The 22,661-nt window shown below is 37.7% G+C and overlaps 1 protein-coding gene across 2 annotated transcripts in view; it reads right to left on the bottom strand.

Moving 5' to 3' along the window:
- Positions 1-3,851: 3,851 nt before the first annotated feature.
- The window catches only part of MARCHF1 (membrane associated ring-CH-type finger 1), a 241,582-nt gene continuing 222,772 nt past the window's right edge, over positions 3,852-22,661 (bottom strand). For both annotated transcript variants that reach the window (XM_075751823.1, XM_075751824.1), the window contains 2 exons: positions 11,270-11,417; positions 3,852-7,566 (listed from right to left, as the gene is read on the bottom strand). In XM_075751823.1, coding sequence (XP_075607938.1) covers positions 7,265-7,566; positions 11,270-11,417 — 450 coding nt within the window. In that variant the 3' untranslated portion in view covers positions 3,852-7,264. The remainder of the gene's footprint in view (positions 7,567-11,269; positions 11,418-22,661) is intronic.

Consider the following 22,661-nt stretch of genomic DNA (forward strand, 5'->3'; position numbering starts at 1 on the left):
CCAGCCAGCCTTGGAGAGCTAAGACTTCTTTAAGGAACTGGCCAAATTACATTCAGACTTTCAGTAGCAGCTGAGTTGTTAGTTGTGCTTTGATTCTGGAACTTACTCTATTAATGGTCTCAGCTAGAAAGAGCCAGCTGACTTTACTTCCAGTAGCAGTATGATTTTTTTCATGTAAACAAAGCAAATGTTGATCTTAAAACAAAAAACAAAAACCCAAACAAAGATGACCTCAACAAAATCAGAAAACACAATCCCTGTCAAGGTTGGCTGTATGCAGTAGATTAATTAATTTACAGTGTTGGAAACAAATGTGACTGATTTAATGGAACTGTTCACTATGGCTTTCCAATTGACTCCACAAAGTTGGTTCTAAAGGGATGAGACTTCCAACATTTGTGATGGGGAGAAACAAACATACAGTGAAGCACTTAGCTTCACTGTTGTATTTTTCCTTTTTTTCCTCTACCAAAGTATGTGTCAATCCTTATGGAACTCCCAATATGTGCAGTGGGATGAAACAAGTCAAAAAGGCAACATATATGAACCATTTTCTGAGCCATTCCTAAGCAGTTCAAGGAATGTACTTAGTATGTGTGATTTTTGTGTGTGTGTGTGTCTTTATTTACTCATCTCTGTAATGACACTGCCATATGTGAGGACAGAGTCTGGGATTCAAAAATGTGTATGTTTGGAGTCCAACTTTTAAAAAAACTTTTTTGGTAGACACCTGGCAGACAGGAAAGAGCAGTAAAAAAGGACATTATTGGTTTTTCTCAGCAGAAAATGTTCTCTGCTTAAGGAATGCTCCAGGCTTAGTTTTCTAGTAAAGGACAAATAAACACCTGCACTACAGAAGCATGTCAAATTGGCTTGTTTGGTCAGTCTTAGTGTAATACAATGCATACATCATATTTCTATCTTCTGGCTCTTTCAAGAGCAAAAATTCATTATAATTGACTTCCAGACTTTCTTCCCCCCCAAAAAGTAAGTTTTACAAAGGTAAGAAACTTTGCTAATGAGGTGGTGTGATTTATGCACTGCAATTTAAGCTGTTGCCCTAAATACAGCTAGCAAGATCCCATGCAGAGTTCCTTCCTATAATGAAACTATAAAAATAAACTGTCAGTGGGAGACTTAGTGCAGTGGTCCTGTAATCAAGTTCCCTAAGCTTTAACTGCTTGTATTGCAAATACTGCCCTATTTTCTTAAAAGGAAGTGTTTAATATGTAACTAGTTACCTGTTACAAATGAAAAATAAAACTATTTAAGTTACTAGACCAAAATGCTTTCATTACTCTAAAACCAGAAGCATTTTCTAAAGAAATACAGAAAGGTAGCAGCATTCTAATAACACCAGCTCATGTTCAAGTTCACACATAGTCAACCAAGACAGTAACATGCAGATTTGCAAATTTATAAAGTGAGCATGTCTGTTGTTAGGACATGAGCTGTCCAAAAATTCTTACCCATATGTTTTTAATGAAATATTCTTGTTTTTTCCCCAGCTCTGAAAATGAATTAGCAAACCTAGAGGTAAAGTGGAGAAGATTCGCTAAAGACTTTGCCTGAACTTTCTTCTAGATTGATTTGTTCTTTTGACTGCATTTTTCAGAGCTTCTGTAAGTAGCAGTCTTGCTTCTGAGAACCGTTAAGATTTTGTTGGTTGTTTTTTTGTTCTTTTCTGAGTTTATTTTAATATAACCCATCTAAACCTTGCTGCTTTACTTTTCAGTCCTATGCTGTTTGTGAACCATTACTAAAATTTGTAGAACATGTTTACCATGTTCCCAGACATATGCATACACAGATGTAGTCATCCATGCTTCATTATAGCCTTATTTCTTCAAATTATAAATTGCACAAGGTCTAAAGTAATTGTAACTATATGATAGTTCTGAAGAAAAAAACAATAACATGCCATTTATTGAACTAGATGACCCTAAAGAAATAAGAAGAGGTTATCCTTTGTGTCATACAGGCTGGACAGTTTCCTATGTGCTAAAATAAGACCTAATTTAGTTCACAGACTTTAAAATTACTGTGACCGGTCTTGTGTTTATTGTTTTATTTGGAATAGTGCTGATTATTGTCTTTTCATACATATCACCTTTGAGCTGTTTTTAAAAAAAGAAAAAAAAGGAAGTTCTGTGATTCAGTTAGTATCAGTCATAAGTATTTGCAAGTAATAGAAGGGCAAGTTTATCCCACACTCTCCAGCAGACTGGAATTGTTCTGTTCTCAACCACAGTGTAAAATTTATCCAAAGTTATTTTCTGAGCTCCATGTCATAGGCAGTGGAAATGTGGTACACCATTCAAAGTACTTTTTTTTCCTTTTAGATAAAGCTCATGCAGAACAGCCTTAATATTTTATTGGGGGGGTAGGGGGCAGAGGAGGTGTGAGTAAATACCATATAGCATATTTCCTTGTTTGTGTGTATACAGAGCGCAAACTGAACAGAAATGTTTTCTGTGCTAATGCTACCCTTCATCAAGAGATTCAAACTCGTGTGTGCAAAGCAAAAAGGTATAGTGACTATACCTCTATTCTCTTAATTCTAAAACCAAATTTGGCTCTATTTTTCCATATGCTAAAAAAAGGAATATATCTATTGCTAGAATTTCTGTGGTTATGCTGTTTCTTCTTCTTATATCTTGCAGGGATTTGTGAATCCATCTTTGATTTACATGGTGAGCTAGTTAGGGCAGCTTTAACACAATTAACAATTTGTTGGCCTTGGATGTAGGGAATGTAATTTGTTAGAGCACTTCTGTGTTTTGCATGTATATTCTTAGTAGTCACCAGCCATATGATGACTTATTCCAGCTAGAACTGTGAGATTTTGAAACTTAGCCCACTGTGTTCCCAACTGACAAGCTAGGAGAAAGATACGGGGTAGGTGGATGGATACAACCCTCTTTAGAAAACTAAAGTTGTAGTTTGGTTGGAACACTGTGTGTTTATCAAGATAAGAAACTTTGGTTTTACACCTTACTTTAAGTACACAGATTCTTTTATAATGCAAACGTAATATTTCTTTTCATTAAAAAAAGCATTTATCTTTAGGGTTTTTGGAAAAAGGAGAAAATCTTACCAAGTAGAAGTCTAAAATAGCAAAAAAGGGAACATGGTCCATTCTGACAATCTGAAGTGGGATTAGCTTTAAACCATTTAACTGTGGACATTGCAAAATCACATATAACAAAGTTTGTTGCAAAGCACGGCTCTCCTTAGGAAGTTTTCTTCCTCTTACCTTCCTGCAGTGGAAACCCAGTATTAGTTGTCCATTTGCTCTGTGGCTTTCTGGGAGTTCTTTATGGAGTTGAAGCCTGTTCACAGACTTCCTTTCTGCAAGTTAAACGACCATAGTTCTTTTCAAGTGTTTTTGTACTGTGAGGTATTTTCCTGAGTGTTCTGCCAAGGTGTGGCACCCAAAACTAGCCACTCTGAGCTAGCAGGTTTATTGATATGAAATACACAGCTGAGTATATTTACCTTTCTTGCAAGAGTGTGGTCTTGCTAGTTCATGTTCAGCATGTGATGCTCTATATAACAAAGTGACAAATGTAGAATACTACAGTAATTTGGGTCATTTAATACAAATACATTTTTTTCACAACAATAAGCAGATATATTACTTTTGTTTCCCTTACCTTCTGTCTTTCAGTACACATTCACCCACAAAAACATACAATTTTTCTTTTGCAAAAGAGAGGGAGTTAAACAAGTAACACAAACTCATAGTTCCAAATATTATACACAGTAAAATATTTTCATCATAGAGTAAGTTTCATTGCATTATTAGAAATTATAAACAGCTTGTTCTGGTGATGGGGAATTATTACTACTTTCTTTCTACACAACAAAAATAAACACTGCTTTAAGATAGAGCAGTGGGTGAGTGGACTAATTGAGAATCTTCATAATGCTAATGATAGTCAAAAGTGGTATCTTTATGCCAGTTTGAAATAAACTTTATAATGCTTGTAACTTAGAAAAAGAAACGTGCATGTTCACAGGTTAGTAGTATCTTGTTTAAAATTCCAGATCTGATCTGACACCAGATTACTTCTACCTACCTTCATTAAAACTGAAAAAAGGTTCTGCCCTTGTGGGTTTAGCCACGCTAAATTCCACTGTCAGCGTATTTGCCTGAGGTGCACTGTGGCTACACAGGCAGTTTGATACGGATCGTTAATTGATAGATCATTTTCATTAAAAGGTCTTAGAATGTATCTTAAAACCTTCAGTATACTGTTTTTGCAGGATAGAATCCCGTGGTTGTTAAATTGATACAGAAAATTGTGCTTTGTGTGCGAATGAAAAAAACATTGGCTGATAAACAGCTGTCTAGTGTCTGTATTCATGCACCTTCCTTATTTGTGCAAGGCATGTTGGTGTGAAGAGCTCCTTGCCCTCTTGAAGAGGTTGCATCCTGCTTCAGAAATAAATTCCAATCCTGCATGAAATCCATGAAAGCTCTAGAATATCCATTGCACCAAAGAGAAAGGGATGCACAGGCTAATACTGTAATGCTTTAAAAGGTTAAAGACTGCTTCAAGTCTCTTGTAATCTCTCTTGCTGCTGACTTCTCTCTTTGTCTGTCTCAGCAGACACTGTCCCATTTTGTTCCTTTACCTGCTGTCCAAATTAATATTTCAAAGGGAGAGGAGGAATTTGAACTGAAGTCTTTCTCCATTCTTATATTTAACTAACTGTAAGTACAGTTGCATGTGTAGTTGAGTGCCAAAATAGTGTTATAAAGTTGAAGTTGTTAGTATAAAATTTTGCAAGTTGTCTGTTTCGTTGCTGACTCTTCAGTGGAGTTTTAAAAATGTACAGTAATCTTGTTGGATGCTACAAATCAGCTTTCAGAAGCCTCAGGTATTTTTTTCTTTGAGTTGAATTTTATACCCGTTCAAGAAAAAAAACAACGCGAATTGTCTCCAGTAAACTATCGAAATAGGGGATAAAGTACTTTCAACAGGCTCATGATGCTACAGCAGGTCAAAGAACAAGCTGGCTAAAGAGGCAGGGTTACTGTCAGTAAGAAACTTTCTTGTTATTTCAGAAAGCTCTTAATTATCTTCCATAATAATGTTCCTTGTCAGTCAATTTTGTTATGATTCATCAGGTTTTATTGTAAGCATCATTCCAAACATTTAGATGCAGCTAGCAATTTTAAGTGTCTAACTTCAGATATCATGAGATTTACTTTTTAGCAAGTAGATTTACATTTTTGGAAAACCATGCCTTTGCAGACTATCTTAAACGTGCAGTTATGAGGCATTCCTTAGTACTGTCATCATTTTCTGAAGACCTTTTGAAGTCTCCACAACTACAAACAGACGTAATTTGATTACTCTTGTATGTCATTTCAAATGAAAAGCTGCTACAATTCCAATTCATTTGTATAACTGGAGAATTATTTTATATGAAAAGCGCATTTCATTATGTGAAAAAACTTAAACATTAATCCAACTCACCTGGAGTAACTTTCAGCAAATATTAGTATGTATTTATGGCCTGTTCAGGCACCAAGGTTTTGTGTCCTGTCTAGCTAGATGACAATCACTTATTCACAGCCAAATTACATGAGCAATTCCAATAGAAAAGAACATAATGGTCTGATAAAAGACACATTTCTTGCTAGTACTGATACTTCCAGTATTCCCTGAACCTGGGAAAGTGTGTAAAGAGGAAGTTTACCATTAGAAACTGCAAGGCTTCTGTAGAAATCTAGTTCACTTGTAATTGTGGCAGATTTCCCCTTTTGAATGAACCCGTGCTCTCCTATCTTCTTTACTCTGGTTCTTTATTTGCTTTTTGCTTTTCCTCCTTTACCTAAATACAAGATCAAAAAGGAACTTTTAATTTTTTTTTTAAAAAATACATTACGTTCAGGCCCCAAACTTGTCCATGCTGATACATAATTACTCCAAGTCAATACTTGCTGTGGTGTCCTGATGGTAAACATCACAGGTATGAGATGCGAATCACAAAATTGGTTCTTTATATATAATTTACCCTGTTGGACACAGTACTATATCTACATTCATTTATCTATTGCACCCTTTAATGCTATTCACACTTCATTTTTATATGAGAATTCTCAAAACACGAAGTTAACAACTGAACTGTTGAATCTCTAACACCTCAAGTTTACCTGTACAGAGGAAAACCATTGATTTGTTTTTTCAGTCGGGAAGATAAAAACTAACTTTTCAGAACAAGGAGATAAAAACTGTTCTCTTAAGATACGCAGGTATATTCTCTTACATCTACTTTTCTGTATCATGAATCTTAAAAAATAAAACCAAAAATGGCTTCGATCTTCCCTATGTGTCATCCTTTTTCAGACCTTTGATAATATGCAGTTTACTTTTGTGTGATTCTGCAGTGAACTGCATTTTTTTTGTTTATAGTCCTGCCTCAAAACTTGTGTATCCAATTTATGTCTAATCCACTCTTAAAAAGTAAAATAAACAACTGAGCTGCTCTTCTAAATACGTATCTACACATTCTCTCCTTCCTGTACTTATTTTGCTGACAGCTGTACTCAAAAAACCCAAATCTGTAGCTTATGGAGACATGAGTGTATACTGGTTGGAACTGCTTACTTTGCAAAAATTCAGGCATATTTAAAAACAATGCTACACTTCAAATGTTTCAAATATTCTCCGTTGACACAGCTGCCCAAACATTCAGGCTGTGCTGCAGTCAGGTGAACATGTGTTACCACACGAGGCTTAGAGAATGATTGCTGTGGTACAGCTCTTCATACTTTGATGCAGTTAATGCATATAAAATTGACTGGTACCCTTTTGAAGTGTATCTTTAAGAAGATAAATAGCAAATACAACTTTTAGTAGTAAACAGATGAAAGGTTTTTGTTTTCTGTAAACACCATGATTACATCAGGTCTGTTTCTACTTTCCCAGCCATCCAATTTAAAAAAAAAAAGTACTCTTGTCACCTGGGTTTGGCATTGTCTGTTAAACCTGTTCTCTATTGCACTTTCTACACTTCCACTTTCACTACACTTGCTGACTAGTTGAGAAACTACTTCACGAACGGTCACATTCCATACAGTAACAAGTTGCTTTGCTGGATCCATTTTCCTTGTAGGATTTTGTTTTTTGTGTGGTGTTTTTTTTTTGTTTAACTGAAAAAATGCACAGTCATTTCTACTCTCTTTTAGCATTCGTAGTGTAGAAAACACTACGCCTTATTCTGCAAGGAAGAAACAATGCTGTCGCTGTCAAACTGGCATGACCTCAGATGTTGTTTCTTCAGCTGCCGGCTGAGAGTTTGTACCTGTCTGTGCTACTGGTACCACCACCGCGTCCTTGACGTCCGAGCTCTGAGTGCTCAAAGAGTTCTTCTCCTCCAGTTTTTTGGCGGTGTCTGGGCAGTTCTGAACAAAGATGACTCTGTTGTAGGCTTTCAACCTGCGCCACAGCTGCACATAAACCTTACACTGCACGTACATGAAGACCAGGCCCCCTGTGAATCCAATGGCCACCACAACGAGTTTTGTCCAAAACGGCCATTCAAGGACACCTTTGAAATAAAACGTTTATATTTATTACCACTGTTATACATTGAGTATCAAGTACGGAGTCTCAGTAAAATATTTTGAAAAGAAGCCATTTGCTAAGAATTCCCAGGTACGTACACGCTACTGGGGCACTGGTGGCTCAAGTAGAAAACAGCAGCAGTTTCGTGTCCCATGGGCCAGCCAAGAAACTACATCTGCCTCCCACTTTTAACTGACTTCACCGCAATTTGGTCAAATAAGAAATGCAAGGCCACTCTCACCAGGGAAGCATAATGCTTGATGCAGTCAAAACCAAAACACTGTACTGTTCTTCAATAATATCCCCGTATTCAATAGCTTGCTTAAGCAAAAATACAAGCACCAAACCCGAGGTAACTGGATACCTAGAAATATTATGCACATCTTTCTTCAGCAACTACTGTTTGGGGTTTTTTTAATCGTGCTAGAAGCATGACACTGTTTAGGGTATGGAACACCACCATTTACAATATTATTACCTGGGCCTGGCTTCATCCTGAAGTCAGGATATAGTAAAAAAAAGCTAGTGGAAAGGACTCATCTCCTGCATCACCTGCCTTCGGTGGCTTCTTTTTCCTGCTGTCTGCAACCCCCCTGAACACACCTATATCAAAAAGCAAAACTTACATTCCTATGTACTAAAAAAGTAACTTTGTAGGTTTTGGTGTATCTGTTCTTACTTTTCTCATTGCATTGATAAATCACATTGATATTTACAGAAATTTATATGGCTGCTAACACAAAAAAGCTAGAGATGAGAGTATTTGACTACGGTGTGAATAATACTAAAATTATTTGCTTTGGCCTAAATGTGGTCTTAAGATTTTAAAAGAATAGATTAATGTTGTATTAAGAACAGCCTTCTCCTCAATTCATACTACTGCATCTGCTTTTTTTCAACCATTCAGTAGGCTAACATAAAGGAACAGCTACCTCTTACCTCCTAGACCTGGTAACCTGGACTACTCAAAAACAAGTCTTTGCTTTTAGCCAGCTGTGTGAGTCTCATGAATCTAAGCATCCCCTTTACTGTTAAACACATAGGAACTGAGCTTTTAATTAAATAAATGATCAGAGACCAAAAGAATATTAATTATTGCTAAAGCACACAAAATGTTTGAAGTAGCTGTAGTCATCCCTGTTATGGTAACGCCTTAGTAGTACTTACAAATGGTAACAATATATTAACTAACTGATGGTATTAGCCAATTATTTTTTTTAATTTCCAGCAAAATGAAAGCATACAGAGACCATGTAAATCACTTTGTATCTCCCCACCACTGTTAACTCTGGTTAGTTGAACTTGCCAGGGACTAATCCTTTTATATTTGTTAAATTTGTTCACAAAATGTTTATCTTGCTTCAGTCCCTTGTTCCTGGGACAAAAAGTAACAATAGTTTGTTTGCTCAGGCATTCATATCCAGTAATGGTTTTTTTTTCCTTTTTTTTTTTTTGTCCTTTAATAACTGCTTTTAAAAATCACTGTCTCTTTCTTGCTTTTAATTATAAAAACAATATGCTTTGCATCTGACTAAGCCCCATCAGTGGGTAATGACATTTAGAACCAGCATGTCGCAGCTGGAGTGCTGAGCTCCAAGGAAAGAGGCTGAATAAACTGCTCAGCTTTCCTTCAGAGTGTCTTCCAGCTCTTAGCAGTACAGAGGTGCTGCTGCTTCTTCCATGGCAATACAGGAAGCATCATTTTTTTTGCTTAACTGAAGTCTGGCACAGTGAATTTTGTACCTTTCAGTATATTCCAGAATTGACAGATTTTCACAGACTCGAGCTTTATTAGATAAAGCTCAGCTAAGCCTAGACCTGTTTCTTCAAGTAGAGCAAATGTATGTGAACTTGACTCCCTATCACTGGTGCCATATAAATTCTAGAATATTTTAAATATATTTTAAATTGTCCTTTCTATAGACCAGTGACTGGTTTACCAATTAAGAGGGTTACACTTTTATTTATTTGCATCAAATGCTTTTGTAAGGGGAAAAAAACCCCTTTAAATATTTTGAGAGATACATTTGAAAAAATATTTTTAAACTTACATAATATTAACAAACTATTATTATTCAGGGCTTTCAGTTTTTCTCCTCTTCAAAATATGTTCATAAAGGTTTTTTTCTCTCCAGTGTTCACTGTCTTTTCCCCCTCATTTCCCATTTAAACAGAGATAACAAAAAAGAGAGAAAAGCAAACTACAGATATGTCTCCCCTCCCCAATACAGATGTGTGATTCTGTAAAAATACTTTTCCCCCCCGGCCCCAACAAGCAAATTTTGGGATAAAAGAGTTCTCTTCACAAACACTTATTTTTGTGTATTGTAAGTAGCTCCAAGGCATCTTTCTGTTCATTTTTTTAGTGTGGAGAATCGTCCATTACATTTGGCAAAAACTGAATTCTATACAAATCGCAAATAATTTTGAGCCTACCAGAATTAATTAAATGTGATTCTTAGGGATTCTATATAAGAACCAAAATTCATGTTAGCTGTTTTGTTGGATAAATTCAGCTAATCCACAGACATACCTTTCCCCTTTTTAATGAGTACAGTGGTGTAGTTGTACTTATAAATAGAAGCTCAAAGCCATTCCTAGTCCTGTCCTCAGGGCCAGGTTTTTTGAGATGAAAAAACAGGGCTATCTATTTAGAAAGAATGCAAAACAAGACTTTGTATTATACACTCATCTGTGACTTACTGTGGCTTCTTACGTATTTTCCTCTCAGAGGCAAGAAAGGCAAGCATCAGGAGTATCATCAAATATTTAACTAGCAAGGCACAAAGCTCCACCTGTTTTGTTTTCCATGTTAACTTCAGAGTATGGCACAAAGCTAGGGACCTTTGTCCCGCGACTGTCTAAATGCTTAAAGTCAATTCAGATCAAAACTCAAAAGCTTTTTATCCTCTTCATCATCAAGATCATATTTAAGACTAAATTTAAGACTGAATAGACTTAGATTTGAAATGGAAAACAGTAGTTCAGTTTGCAATATAGTTTCCACATACGGTAAGAATAGTCCAAAAAGAAACCTACTTATGTTAAACATGCATTTTGTTACACATGTCCAGCTGGGTTTTCACTGTCTCCACAGATAGAGACTCTGAGACCTCTCTGTTCCACCATTTGACCACCCTCACAGTAAACACAACTGGAATAAGGACACTCACAGTGAAATTTGTTTGAAGGGACACAGGAATGGCTTTCTGTGCTACTGAACTCCCACACAAAGGACTAACGCAACTGGAACACGGTCTCTTGGAAGTTCGTATTAGGAAGCTTGCTGATGACAGGACTTTATCATGTTTTACAGGATATCAAGGTTCAAGTGGGTAATATAAATAAATTGCTGTTTTATGACCTGAACTTGCACTGAGCTGTTTGAATTTGACTCATCTTTTTGTCTGAGCTTTAGAAATATCTAGATAATGGCAGATTAACCTAAGAAGAACCAGCAGGCTAGTTAAGCTGTTGTAATGATTACACTAAGTAGAGATATCTCTGCAGGGGCATAACATAAGCTTTTAGCACTGATGCATTCATTACCTCTGCATTAAAGCATTTGATGTAGCCATGTATCAGTGAGCTGTTACTTAAGAACAGAATGTGACTGGTTACATAGCTGCATCTCACATCCACCCATTACATTATCAACAAGACTGAAGAAGATAAAAAATACTTACCATTATCATTGCCTTGTTTAATTTCCTCAGCGGTTCTATCAATTAAAACATACAATGACCAAACAACACAGGTAATTGCAATTACGTGGAATGTGACTGAACAAACTATTTTCCTCCTCTCACTTGTTGTCATCTGTAGTTTCTCCCACTGTAATTTAAAAAACAAAAAGTATTAAAAAAAAAAAAATCAGACTTGTAAAATGATTTTTACAAAAATCAGACTTGTAAACTGATTAGGCCATTCTGGCTTTTTCTACCGAAAAAGCAAGCAGTAATAAAATGAACAAATCCTTTGATTTTGATGACACACATTCCAGAGTATGCGCATTGTCACTGTAAAATTCATAATTATCTCACTTTCACAGATTCAGAGGAATGAAGACTTGTGTTCTGTTTCTGTCTGCTTGCGAATAACATCTAAAGTAATTTATTGCAGTAGAGCCATAACTTGTAAATAGGCAGGTAAAAACCTGAATATTTATCTGATCTTTACCTGATGCACACTTCTGGAGATGAGAGAAGAATACCCCCAAACATTAGCTTGTAATATTTAAACTATTCTCAGTTGCTTAAAATTAGAGGAATGCAGTTGTGGAACAGTCTTTCCATAAAAAGCATAAGAAATGCAACTGCATTGAAAATTAAATTCACTAAACTTGAAAAGATGATTATGTGGAAATGATCGTACATGATAGCAGTCAAATAGCCTCAGTAACGCAAGAAGGATCTTCAAGGCATGTGTTTGTGAATTATGGCACTAAAGCCATCACATGTTTGTGAACTATGGCACTAAATCCTAGCTTAAGTTAAGGGTATTTTAAGATGAAATAGGCTATTCTGTGCATTTGAACAATGCCACTCTTGAGGCGATTTTTTTTTTTTTTTAATCTCACTTGTGAAGACATTTTTTTCAGCACGTCTTTAAAATAAAACCCTTCTCTACTTAAATGCTTGCCTTGGAAAACAGATGAAAAAGTATGACATTTAAAAGCAAAATGCCTCAATTGCGATGAATAATCTCAGAGTCAGTCGCCAGCATCTGATGAATGAGAGGAGTACAAACCACAATACGACAGTGCCACCTCTCTGCAGTCGTGCTCGTGCAAGACTGAACTGTGCTTCAGCATCCAAGCCACCACACTGACCACCGGGACAGCCAAGCTGCTCCTCCGCTTACACAGACCTTTGGCCTTCAGAGCACTGAGGTGGCAAAAATTTACTTTGAAGGTATGCGTTTGGCTTTGTTTTTCTGGTTTGGGGTTATTTGTCAGCTGTTTTTTTTTTTTTTTCTTTATTTTTTTTCTGGGGGGGGAATAACAAACTTCCCAAAATTGCTTATGGCTAGTGTTGGAGATGATAACATTTAGCTAATGTGATCTAGGCTAAGCTAGCCGCTTCGACTTTAACCTGAACCAATATGGCCATTCTTCCACTCTGGAAACTATTTGTTGTCTGGTCACATTTTGAAGGAGCACAACTGCAGTAAAAGCTGAGGACTGTCAATGCAATGTCACCAGAAGGGCTAACTCTCAGAAATGCTTCTTCCTGCCATTAGTTTTAAAGCAGTACATACCGGTCCAAACAAATTTCATTCTTTAATGACAGTTAAAGCTTGCATGTTTCAGACCTGTTGCCTCAAAACACAGTCTCTGGAGCATTTTCTAGCCCTTGCCAGAATTTTACAAACACAAGGCTTAAATAACTGTTTAGAAGAACTGAAATATTTCCTGAGTAATATAAAAAGAAACAAAGCTAGCAGCTTATTTACCAGCTGATAAATCACTTCAGTTTCTGAGACATGTACTTAGGAGTGAAAAGTAAGCTTGCTGGATTTTGTATAACAGTCTGTAAAAATGGGAGGCATTAAAAAAAAAGTAATAAAACCCCAGAACCTTATGTTCATTGTAGTTCATGGAGGTAGTATTCGGCATTCAGACCAGATAGACTGTGACATTATCGTTACAGTCTTATCATATCATTACAGTCACCAGGTTACACAGCATTTGACCTGGTGACTTTTATCCTTTTTGCAGTGAAAATTCAATTCAAGCCTTGCAACAGGCTTTCTTTCCAAATAAAAAGTTGTCTTTGTCAGATGGAAGAAAGGATTTTACCTTAACCCTTCACTTAGCTTTGGATGCTTTGTGGGAGAACAATGTTGAACATAGAGAAGAATGAATTGTGTTCTTAAACAGAAATTTTCTGTCATCTCGACTCTGATGCTACACTTTTTGGTCTACTGGAGACAAAATTCTGTCATAAATTTTCTTTGTCATGTATATCTGTAGTCTCATTATAGCCATTTTACTCTCTGTAACATACACAAAAGCCACAGAATGTTGATCTGAATGCCCAATCAAATAAAGCTTTTTCACATGGAGTTTTAAAGTCAAAGAAGAATAATTACTACTCTTTAGAATCCTGTTACTCTAAATGTAAACATTTTGTAGGTGGGAAAGAAAAAAAGACAAAACCAAATGACCATCAGGCAAGATATAGGTAAATAAAGGAACAACTTCACACACTTTTTGCTGAGATTTACAGGAAAGATGTATCAGGAGAGGGAGCTAGCAGAAATGGGCTAAAGCGGGACTTTTTTGCTAACATCCCGTGATCAAATCCAGCCACAAAGCAAGCCAAGGCCTACGGGCTCTGCTTCCTCTCTCCAGCCCCTTTTCTGCTCCCACAAGACAGCACATCTGCGCGCCTATTGCGACCACGTGCACGATACACACCGGAAATAAGCTGGCTGGCAGGAGACCGGGAGAGGCCACCAGGACCCCCAGGACGTGGGTGCTTATGGAACTGGAAGACTGTGCAGAGCACCTCCCACTCCCAGTCGGCATACAAGAAAGGAACAAGGACCAAGGAGAGACTCCTGCTCACACGGAAAGACACAGGGGGATCACAGCACTTGGGAGCATTTTACAGCGCTCGGTGTCTCCCAAAGCTGCGCTTCTGTTTTGCACTGCCGTAATTGCAGTCCCAGTTCTCCTCTCTACTCCAGTCATCGTGCGCTGCGCTCAGAAGGTGAAATTCAATTAAACTTTGTGCTCTACTCCTGGTGATCCCTGTGGTAGCTGAGGTGATTCTGTTGTCCTACTCATGTATTTTAGCTTGGCTGAACAGAGAGTACTATGTGACTACTGTCACTCTCTACTAGAGGAGTGATGTTAGTAGATAAGCCAGCAATTTAAGTTGCCCTGGAGGAGAAAAGTGCAATTCACTATTTTAGGATTTTTGCAATAGGCTTAAATCTAAAATTTAACTGTTAATGTTAGCCCAGATTTGCTTTGATAAAAGCACAATTACGTGAACTAAAAATTGCTTGCAAGTCCATAGTAAAGGCTGTGAGACAACAATATACTGAGCAGCGAAAGCATCAGCCCCTTCTACTTGTGCTTTGTAGTCCAGCTGGGTAAGTAAGTTTGGCTGCTGCTACCATGTCACAGAGCACATTAATGCCTCCTTAACCACTGATAGATTCACTCCTGCTGTATTTTGAAGCTTCTGCAATTCTCATGGCTCTCTACGTTCAGTACATGATGGCAAGATACAAATAAATTGCGTTACATTTTTTTATCTTCATCAGTGATCTGGAAAAACCTACAACCATCAGGTTGATGACACTGTGACATGCCATGGATAGACATCAGATGCCACTAAGAAGAGAAAAATAACACAAAAGTAAGCACCCAGATGCAATTTTCCTTGGAAACTTGTATGTTAATACTCCTAAGGTGCTCTAGAGACTGGAAGGAGAGAAAGAAACGGAAGACTGTAACAGCCAGAGGAGATATTTATAATGACTTGCAAATATTATTGAGTCACTAAACTGATAGAGAAACACTGCAGTTTTTGCCCAGACTCCTCTGAAGCACCCCTTCACTGTTGTACATCCGGTTGTCACCACCCACAGATTCCTTAATTCTGGCAGCTATACAAAACCAGACTGGAAATCACCACAGATGCAGATGGTTTAATATCCTGCAAATACAAGCAACCGCATGAATATCATTATGCTCCACGGATCAGGTATGCTAAAACACTTCGTAACATCTAACAACCACAAGACCTTTTACACAAGTCACCAAACAAATCCACAATGCAACAATATGTGTGCCGAGAAGAAAGCCTGAAATATCCATAACTCCCTTTTTATTTTCCGAATAAGCTTTCCGAACGTTACGCTTGTACTGTACTCTCCAAACCACTGGAGGGTGGTAGGAGACTGCCTGCCTGCTTCAGAGATTCCTACCGAGAAGCCAGAACCAACTAAGCATCAAAGGAAAGAAGCCGGATTGTAAATGTGATCAGAAACACGCCTCCCACCCCAACTGCTACTTACAGCTACCTCTAAAACACGACGTGCACCTCAGCCTGAATTCCTGTGCTTTACTGCCAGAGAAACGTGTACTAATCTTGAAAGTGGCAGCTGTAAAACTGTACCCTGTTCTAGGTTTCTACCTCGTGTTTTGGTTTTGCTTCTTAAAGGCTATCTTGCTCTGAAATTTAAAGGGAACGGTAGCTGATTTCATAACCCACTCTTACAATTACAAAATGTAGTCATGAGTCTTCTGGGGAAAGAAAAAAAAAAAGAAAAAAGAAAAGAAAAAAAAAGAAGAAAAAAAATTGAATAGTTTGCTCACATGGAACAACCAAATCATATGTAGTCAACCACTTCCCTTTCCTGTATCACAGTTTGAGAAAATCCCTGATATTTAAAGGACCAAAATTTCCCTCCCCGCATGTCACCTCGTAATAAAAGTTTGGTTAAGCAATATGGAACAAATAAATATGGATATTTTTAAATATCCTCTGAAAATGGATTATGAGTGGATCTGGGGATGTTGCTTCATATCCTAGAGATCCCAATAAAGCCTCTCTTCTTATAGAGAGAATTACATCTGCAATTTTAATTCCCTCCCATACATTAAGCTTTCTGCAAAGTGGTTTCATGGTGGCCCAATGCAGAACCAAAAGCTTCACACTGCTCACACAAAAGCTGTTAACCACACTACAGAATTACAGCCTGCAAACTTAGCTGCTTGTATTCCTTTTCCCTACCTTCAGATTGCAGATTTATTGTCTGCCTGCCCCCATCCCCATTTTGTGTCTGCATGTTGCCTCCTGCTAATGGTAATTTTCTGTCACGTTGGCCACAAAATTTTGTTTACACGGATTTCCTGAAGCAACTCCGTATCTGCTGCAGGTTTGCAGATTCACACCTTTACAACCGAAGGTCTCTCTCCTGCAGGGGCTCAGCACTGAGCACGCCACATTGAAGGTGAAGTTAACGGGCTGCTTTGCAACATGCTATGAATGCTTGGAATTTTAACTACTGGGTATTTTCAGGAACTCTGTTTTTCAAAATTGCATGTAAAAAGGCCTGTCCAGGGGAACATGGTATGGGCATGACATCATTGCTAATATTAAATATTTTTCCCATTCTGACATTTTTCTCCCTATCCATCATTTAGCAAAAAAATGACAACGAATGTAATGTAAACAGCACCCACAGCTGGAAGGACTTCCCTTCTGTTCTCACCTAGAGCTAAAGTCATCATGCAACATTTTCTGAATTCTTTCTACAATCCAAAGACAGACTTTAAGCCAACCTCTTTCTTGAAATAATCATGCATTTGAAAAGAAGGCTAAAATCACTTACTAGGGACTGTTGTAGAAAATGCACTCTGCACACAGCCTAGCAATACACAGAAAAACATCTTTCTTATCTCAAACGAGGCCTGAAGGACCTAGCCAGCACTTCTGAAAGCAGCTCTTAAGAAGTGGAGCAGCGTATGATGAACTGAGCTGAGCGGTGAAGATATGTTAGTAGTCTGAACATGTGGTTCTGAGTTATTTATTTTCTGCGGTTTAGGGAGGGCTTTTTTGGTGACTTGTTGCAGTATTAATTGGCTCAGGCTCCGCGGTGAACTGTTCACTACTATCAACCTACCAGCTGGAGGAAAGCAGCTGCAGCCGTAGTTTGCAGGAATGGAATTTGTGCAGTGGGTGGAGGAGGAAGAAATAATAGTAATAAAGGACCACAGGGCTCCACACATGTCGGGAGAACAAAATTGCCTCGTGCAGATTTGAAGTGTTGATCAGAGATGAGACTTCAAACCTTGTAATTTGAATAAAAGCATTTTGGGCCGCTCTGCGCCACCTAAACAACAGGTGGTTATTGCCTGTGCCGGAGGGACTGCATCTTAAAGAAGGACAAAGCACGCCTCACCGCATCCTGCTCCAAGAGAAGAAGCGCCCCTCATACAGTCCAACAGAATGTGCCAGGTCTGATGGCTGAAAAGAGGAGGGTTTGGGCCATGAAAACACCTCCACCGGTCTTTTCCCCAAACAGCTCCAGAGCACTTTCAGAGTGGAAGAACTGAGCAGGGTCACAGAGACCACAGAAAACATATTTGTCATTGCCTTTTGTCAAAAGATACATCCCAGAGAAGAAACTCTTGTAAGGATCAAGAAGAGAAGACCAGAATTAGACCCCTGCTACATTAGCCACTGAACACAAAAATAAAATAAATTTTAAAAATCCCCTATCGTATGGTGCATCATATGGCCATATCTAGGCACAACCTTACCTCAATCTAGTTAGCTCATTAGATGAGCTGGTACAAATCCTTCTCTGGCAAGTCTGTCTGAAGTTTACATAAAATCTATTTCTGTCCCTAGGTGACACTAAACAAACCTGGTTGGAATTCAAATGAATGTCTGTGGTGTTATTTAAAACATCTATTAAAAGTTTAAAACTGAACCAGAAATGGGTGTATTTCTAAAGAAGACACATACACTGTAATTCACTTTTATGTGTGATATGCATGCCTAGAGTAATAAAAGAAATACATAATGAAGTGTCTCACTTACTTTGATAAACACCTTAAGATTATCATCTGCAAAGAACTAATAATTCAGTTTTATCAAAATCAAGACAGCACTATATTTCTTTTTTAAGTGACAGTTAAAAGAGCTGGACTTGAGTGATATAATCAGTGTTCACTGTTCACAAACTTACGCAATTTTTAGCTGTGTATGTCATCAATTAGCAGACCCTTAAAAAGTGTAAAATAGAGGTATTAAGTAATTTGAGAAGGTGATTTCTAAAATGAAGTCACTGGTTTTGCAATCTGGAAGCACTATAGAGAATACTTGTCATTTACCAAATAGAAGAACTTCAGAACCTGCACCCTAATCATCCCAACACAGACTAACCAAAAAAAAAAATTCTATGCTTTGGAAATACAGGAATAGCCAGACCTCATGTCCCTCTCATCCAATGCTCTGTCTCGGACAGGGGCCAACACCAGATGCTTCAGAGAAACGTGCAAGAAGCCCCCTGGCAAGTAATTATAGCATAATCTCTCCATATTGGGAGCTTCTTCCTAGCTCCCATCTGCTAGAAATTATTTTACATCAATATATAGAATGCAAAAGTACTCTGCAAAGTGTTTACTTTCCAAGCATCCTCTTTGAAGGCTGAAACAACATTAACCAATTCTTTGTTCAATAGAGATCTACATGATCAGCCTTCAGTACTATCACGAGCTTCTCTTTTACAATTGCTGTTTCTTTTCTTGCCTTGTAAACTATTTAAGAAAAGGATCATTATCTCCTGGCACAGTACGCTTCAGCTACCTTATCTAAAAAGACAATCCTGACAGATAAACTGCAGATGAAACTTTAAACTAGTGGTCAGGAGCAAACGATCACCACAATGCAAAGCTATGGGGAACGTCTGGTACTAAGAACAAGAGGCACACATCTAGAATGCTAGAAAAGATTTACTTCAGGTGCCTTGGCATATGCCTTTACTACTAAAAAAAAATCAATACACAACCTACATGTGGGCAGTCTATAAAGAAGCAAAGGGAAAAAAAGAGGTAGAATCTATGTCTCCACTAACTTTTATCACAGTTAGTCAAGAACAGAAGCAGATGCTACTGTTACCTGCTCTCCCTACAGTATTTCTACAATCTATCAACAGGATCTAGTTTGTGTGTCACTTTTATTCTCTATGCAGCTAGTTGTCTCCTGCCTCTGTCTACTCTGTCTTTTCAAAAGAGCAGCACACCTAATTGAAGGCATGACATTTTCCTCCAGTCACTAAGTAGCAAATGCCTTTAAATCAAAGTTCTGCTCCCAAACAACAACTTAGACGCACTCACAGAGACACACACAAACACAAAATAATAATAAAAAAAATCAAACTACCGTATCACAAAGCACAGATCATAATTTTGCTGCAAGGCCAGTTAAGCTGAGATTTCATTTTCCAACCAAAGCAGGTGGGGGTGCTGCATTTTGCAGTATGTACTCTGTGGGAAACACAAGAGCAGCCATGCCACGTGCTCAGTGCTGGATTTGAGATGGATTTGTGCCAGGGTCAAAGCAACCACAAGTCTTTCCTCCGCTACAGCAGCCATAACAACCCATCTCCCAGCAGTCTGTGCCAGAGCGTCTGTCTTCAAACAACAAGTAGCATGGGGTCCCTTTGCTCCCTTTGTATTTTGGTCTTAAATAGTGTGATGGAGGCTGGGATAGCATGGTAGAAATAGGAAAAGGAGAGAAATTGGAGAGAAAGCTGGATATAGCAACATGCTGGAGATCAACATCTCATTACATAGACTTGTACGCTTCTCTACTTTCTTTAGTCCTGTCCAATTAAAGTGAAATTTCTCTGAAGAACTGTTCCCTTAGGCACCTAAGACATAGTTATAATAAATGATCACGGTTTTGTTAGAGACTGTTTACTCGAATCACCTTCTCTTTAGTATTCATCACACTGCTTAATTTCCTCAATATCAAATTGTCTAGCCTGCTGAGAAGTATCTTGAAATTAGAGTTCATGAAATAAAACCGGTGACACTTGAAAAGCTAAATCAACATATATACTTTCTGGAAAGCTAAACCAACAAATATACTTTCTGTTTATTTAGCTGTAGTTATAAATGACGTACAGAGTCTTCTCAAGTTACCACAGAATATTAGTTATTCCACCTTCCACCCAGAAAATATTTTTCACCTAAGTTTGCCTTCTCTTAGACCAATGCAAGCGGGGAAATTCTCATTTACTGCCTTGTACGAAACGTGCTTGTCTTTTTTTGTTTGCTGATCATGTCCTCGATTCTCCCATTTCATACATTAGTAATTTAAACACTCTTTCCGATATGTAAAATTCCTTAGAGTTCTAATTTGTATCTCACAGAATAAAAACCTAAAGCCATTTACCTGGAGGACTTGCTGTGCAACCTGGCCTACGGAACCATCTATTACGTCACTACAGCCCAAGGCCCTTCAGCGTCACGTGTCTTAACAGGAATGGAGAGGTGTATAGCAGCAATGGAGGAAGGATGGGTACAAAGGTACCTTTGCATGCTAAGGACTCCTGTGCGAAAAGGAGTACAGTTGACTGGAAATGGAAAGCAGCCATATCTGAGAGTCACTGAATGAAGAGTAGCCATTTGGTACTGTTGGATGTACCTCAAGAACATCTCGCATGTCTTTTTATCTCATTTTCTATTCTTCACTTTTATAGATCAAAGACGCTCTAACCAATGCTTCCCCCCCCCCATCACCCACTAAATTAATAGTACAAGTGAACCTGAATGCTAATTCTTTTTATATGGTCATTATTTTCCTCCTGAAGTTGTAAGAGCAACTGACCTACATTGTACAGAAAAAGTAACTCAACTCCTGAGCTTTGCTTAATGAAATCAGTCTAAATTGCTATAAAGACATTGCTTGGTTTAAATGTCCTTGTATACCAAAACCCTGGTATTTTAAAAAACCTTTAACTCTTTTTAAAGAGTTGTTTAATCTTATCTAGACATGTCTTATTTTTGCAACAGGACATATGCATATGTCTGAATTGCCATATAACCAAGATTAAAAAAAAAAGGAGCTGACGTGCTTCATTATCTATAAATAGGACTTTAGCAAGAATACTGATTTCTCAACGAATAGCTACAGTTGCCTTCTCTGTCTTTTAATTTTACCACGAGAGAGACTCTTTTGATCCAATTAAATAAAAATGAAATAAAATTTCTGCTGAGGAAAGGCTACAGTAATTAGCACAAAACTACAGCCTAGTACTCTGGCAAAGAGCTGAGGGAAACTATTCATTCCAAAAGACGTCCAACAAATGCCATACATGCCAATTTTGCCACATACGAATTGTAGCAGATGAATAAAGACCTGAATAATTCCTGGAGGAAAAGTTTGGTTTTTTCCAAGTAATTTCAGTAAAGTGCTACAGGAATAATACTAAATTAACACTAAAAAATCATAAAATATCCTGAATAAACTGATAATTACCCTATTTGATCATACTTTAGATCAACTACCCTATTGTATGTCCAAGAGAAGCCATTTTTTGCATGCGTTCTACCAACAAGCAAGCATCAGCCTCTGAACTAAAACTCAGTTCAGATTATTCTCTCATCAATAGGTGTCAGGCAAAATAAATTTGAGGCAAATAACCACTGTAAAATTGCATGTGTTAGTTATGTGAGAGATTAATACGTACAGTAAGCAGATCATGAATAGCAGCCCACACCCATTAGAGCTGGTAAAATCCCTACCTTCAAAATTAAACAGTAAAAATGGCATTTTTACAAAAGTCTATGAATAACAATGACTGGTTTAGGTCAATGCTTGGGTTGATTATGCTCTTTAAATTTTATATTACTAGCTATAAATTTTGTGTCAAGGCACCATTCCATTTACATTTTCTTTAGTTGTAAAGCCAGTATCAAGAGAGTCTCTTAATTATTTTCAATGCTTCAGCTACCCAGCCCCTCCTTTGTTGTAACTATTGATGAGGCCAAGCTGTAAAACAGAACACTGAATGGGCTGAAATGGAAAAAAAAAAAAAAAAAAAAAAAAAAAGAAAAGCAGACCCCAAATACTTATAAAATAACTGAGAGGCTGAGGGACTGCAGGGTAGGAGAGGACCTTTTGAGTAAAACGAATGTGAAACCTTTTGATGTGAGTTGCATCTGTAAAACAGCTCAGACCAACTGTTTATTTCAGCCTCAGAAAGCACAGAAGGATTTGTACCTCCCAAAGCTCCTATTCATGCTTCTGTGCAATAGTGGGTAACATCACTAATACCCAGAGCTGGACAATCTCCTGAATTCCCTTTGCTACTAAATGCTACTAAGCAGCAGGAGTAGCAAATTTGGTTACTAGTGGCTAATTAGAAGAGGAAACAGTTTTCATTTCATTTTCTGGTATAAGATTTTTTTTTTTGCTTCTTAAGAGAATGCAAGTTCAAAGCAATGACAATAAAAACATCTCGTATTGTTCCTCCTCCAGCAACGATGCTGCACATGGGGGTGTCCGGCAAAGCATCATGGTAAGGTGGCTTTTTGCAAGC

This window comes from Balearica regulorum, chromosome 4 (assembly GCF_011004875.1).
Source record: "Balearica regulorum gibbericeps isolate bBalReg1 chromosome 4, bBalReg1.pri, whole genome shotgun sequence".
NCBI lineage: Eukaryota > Metazoa > Chordata > Aves > Gruiformes > Gruidae > Balearica > Balearica regulorum.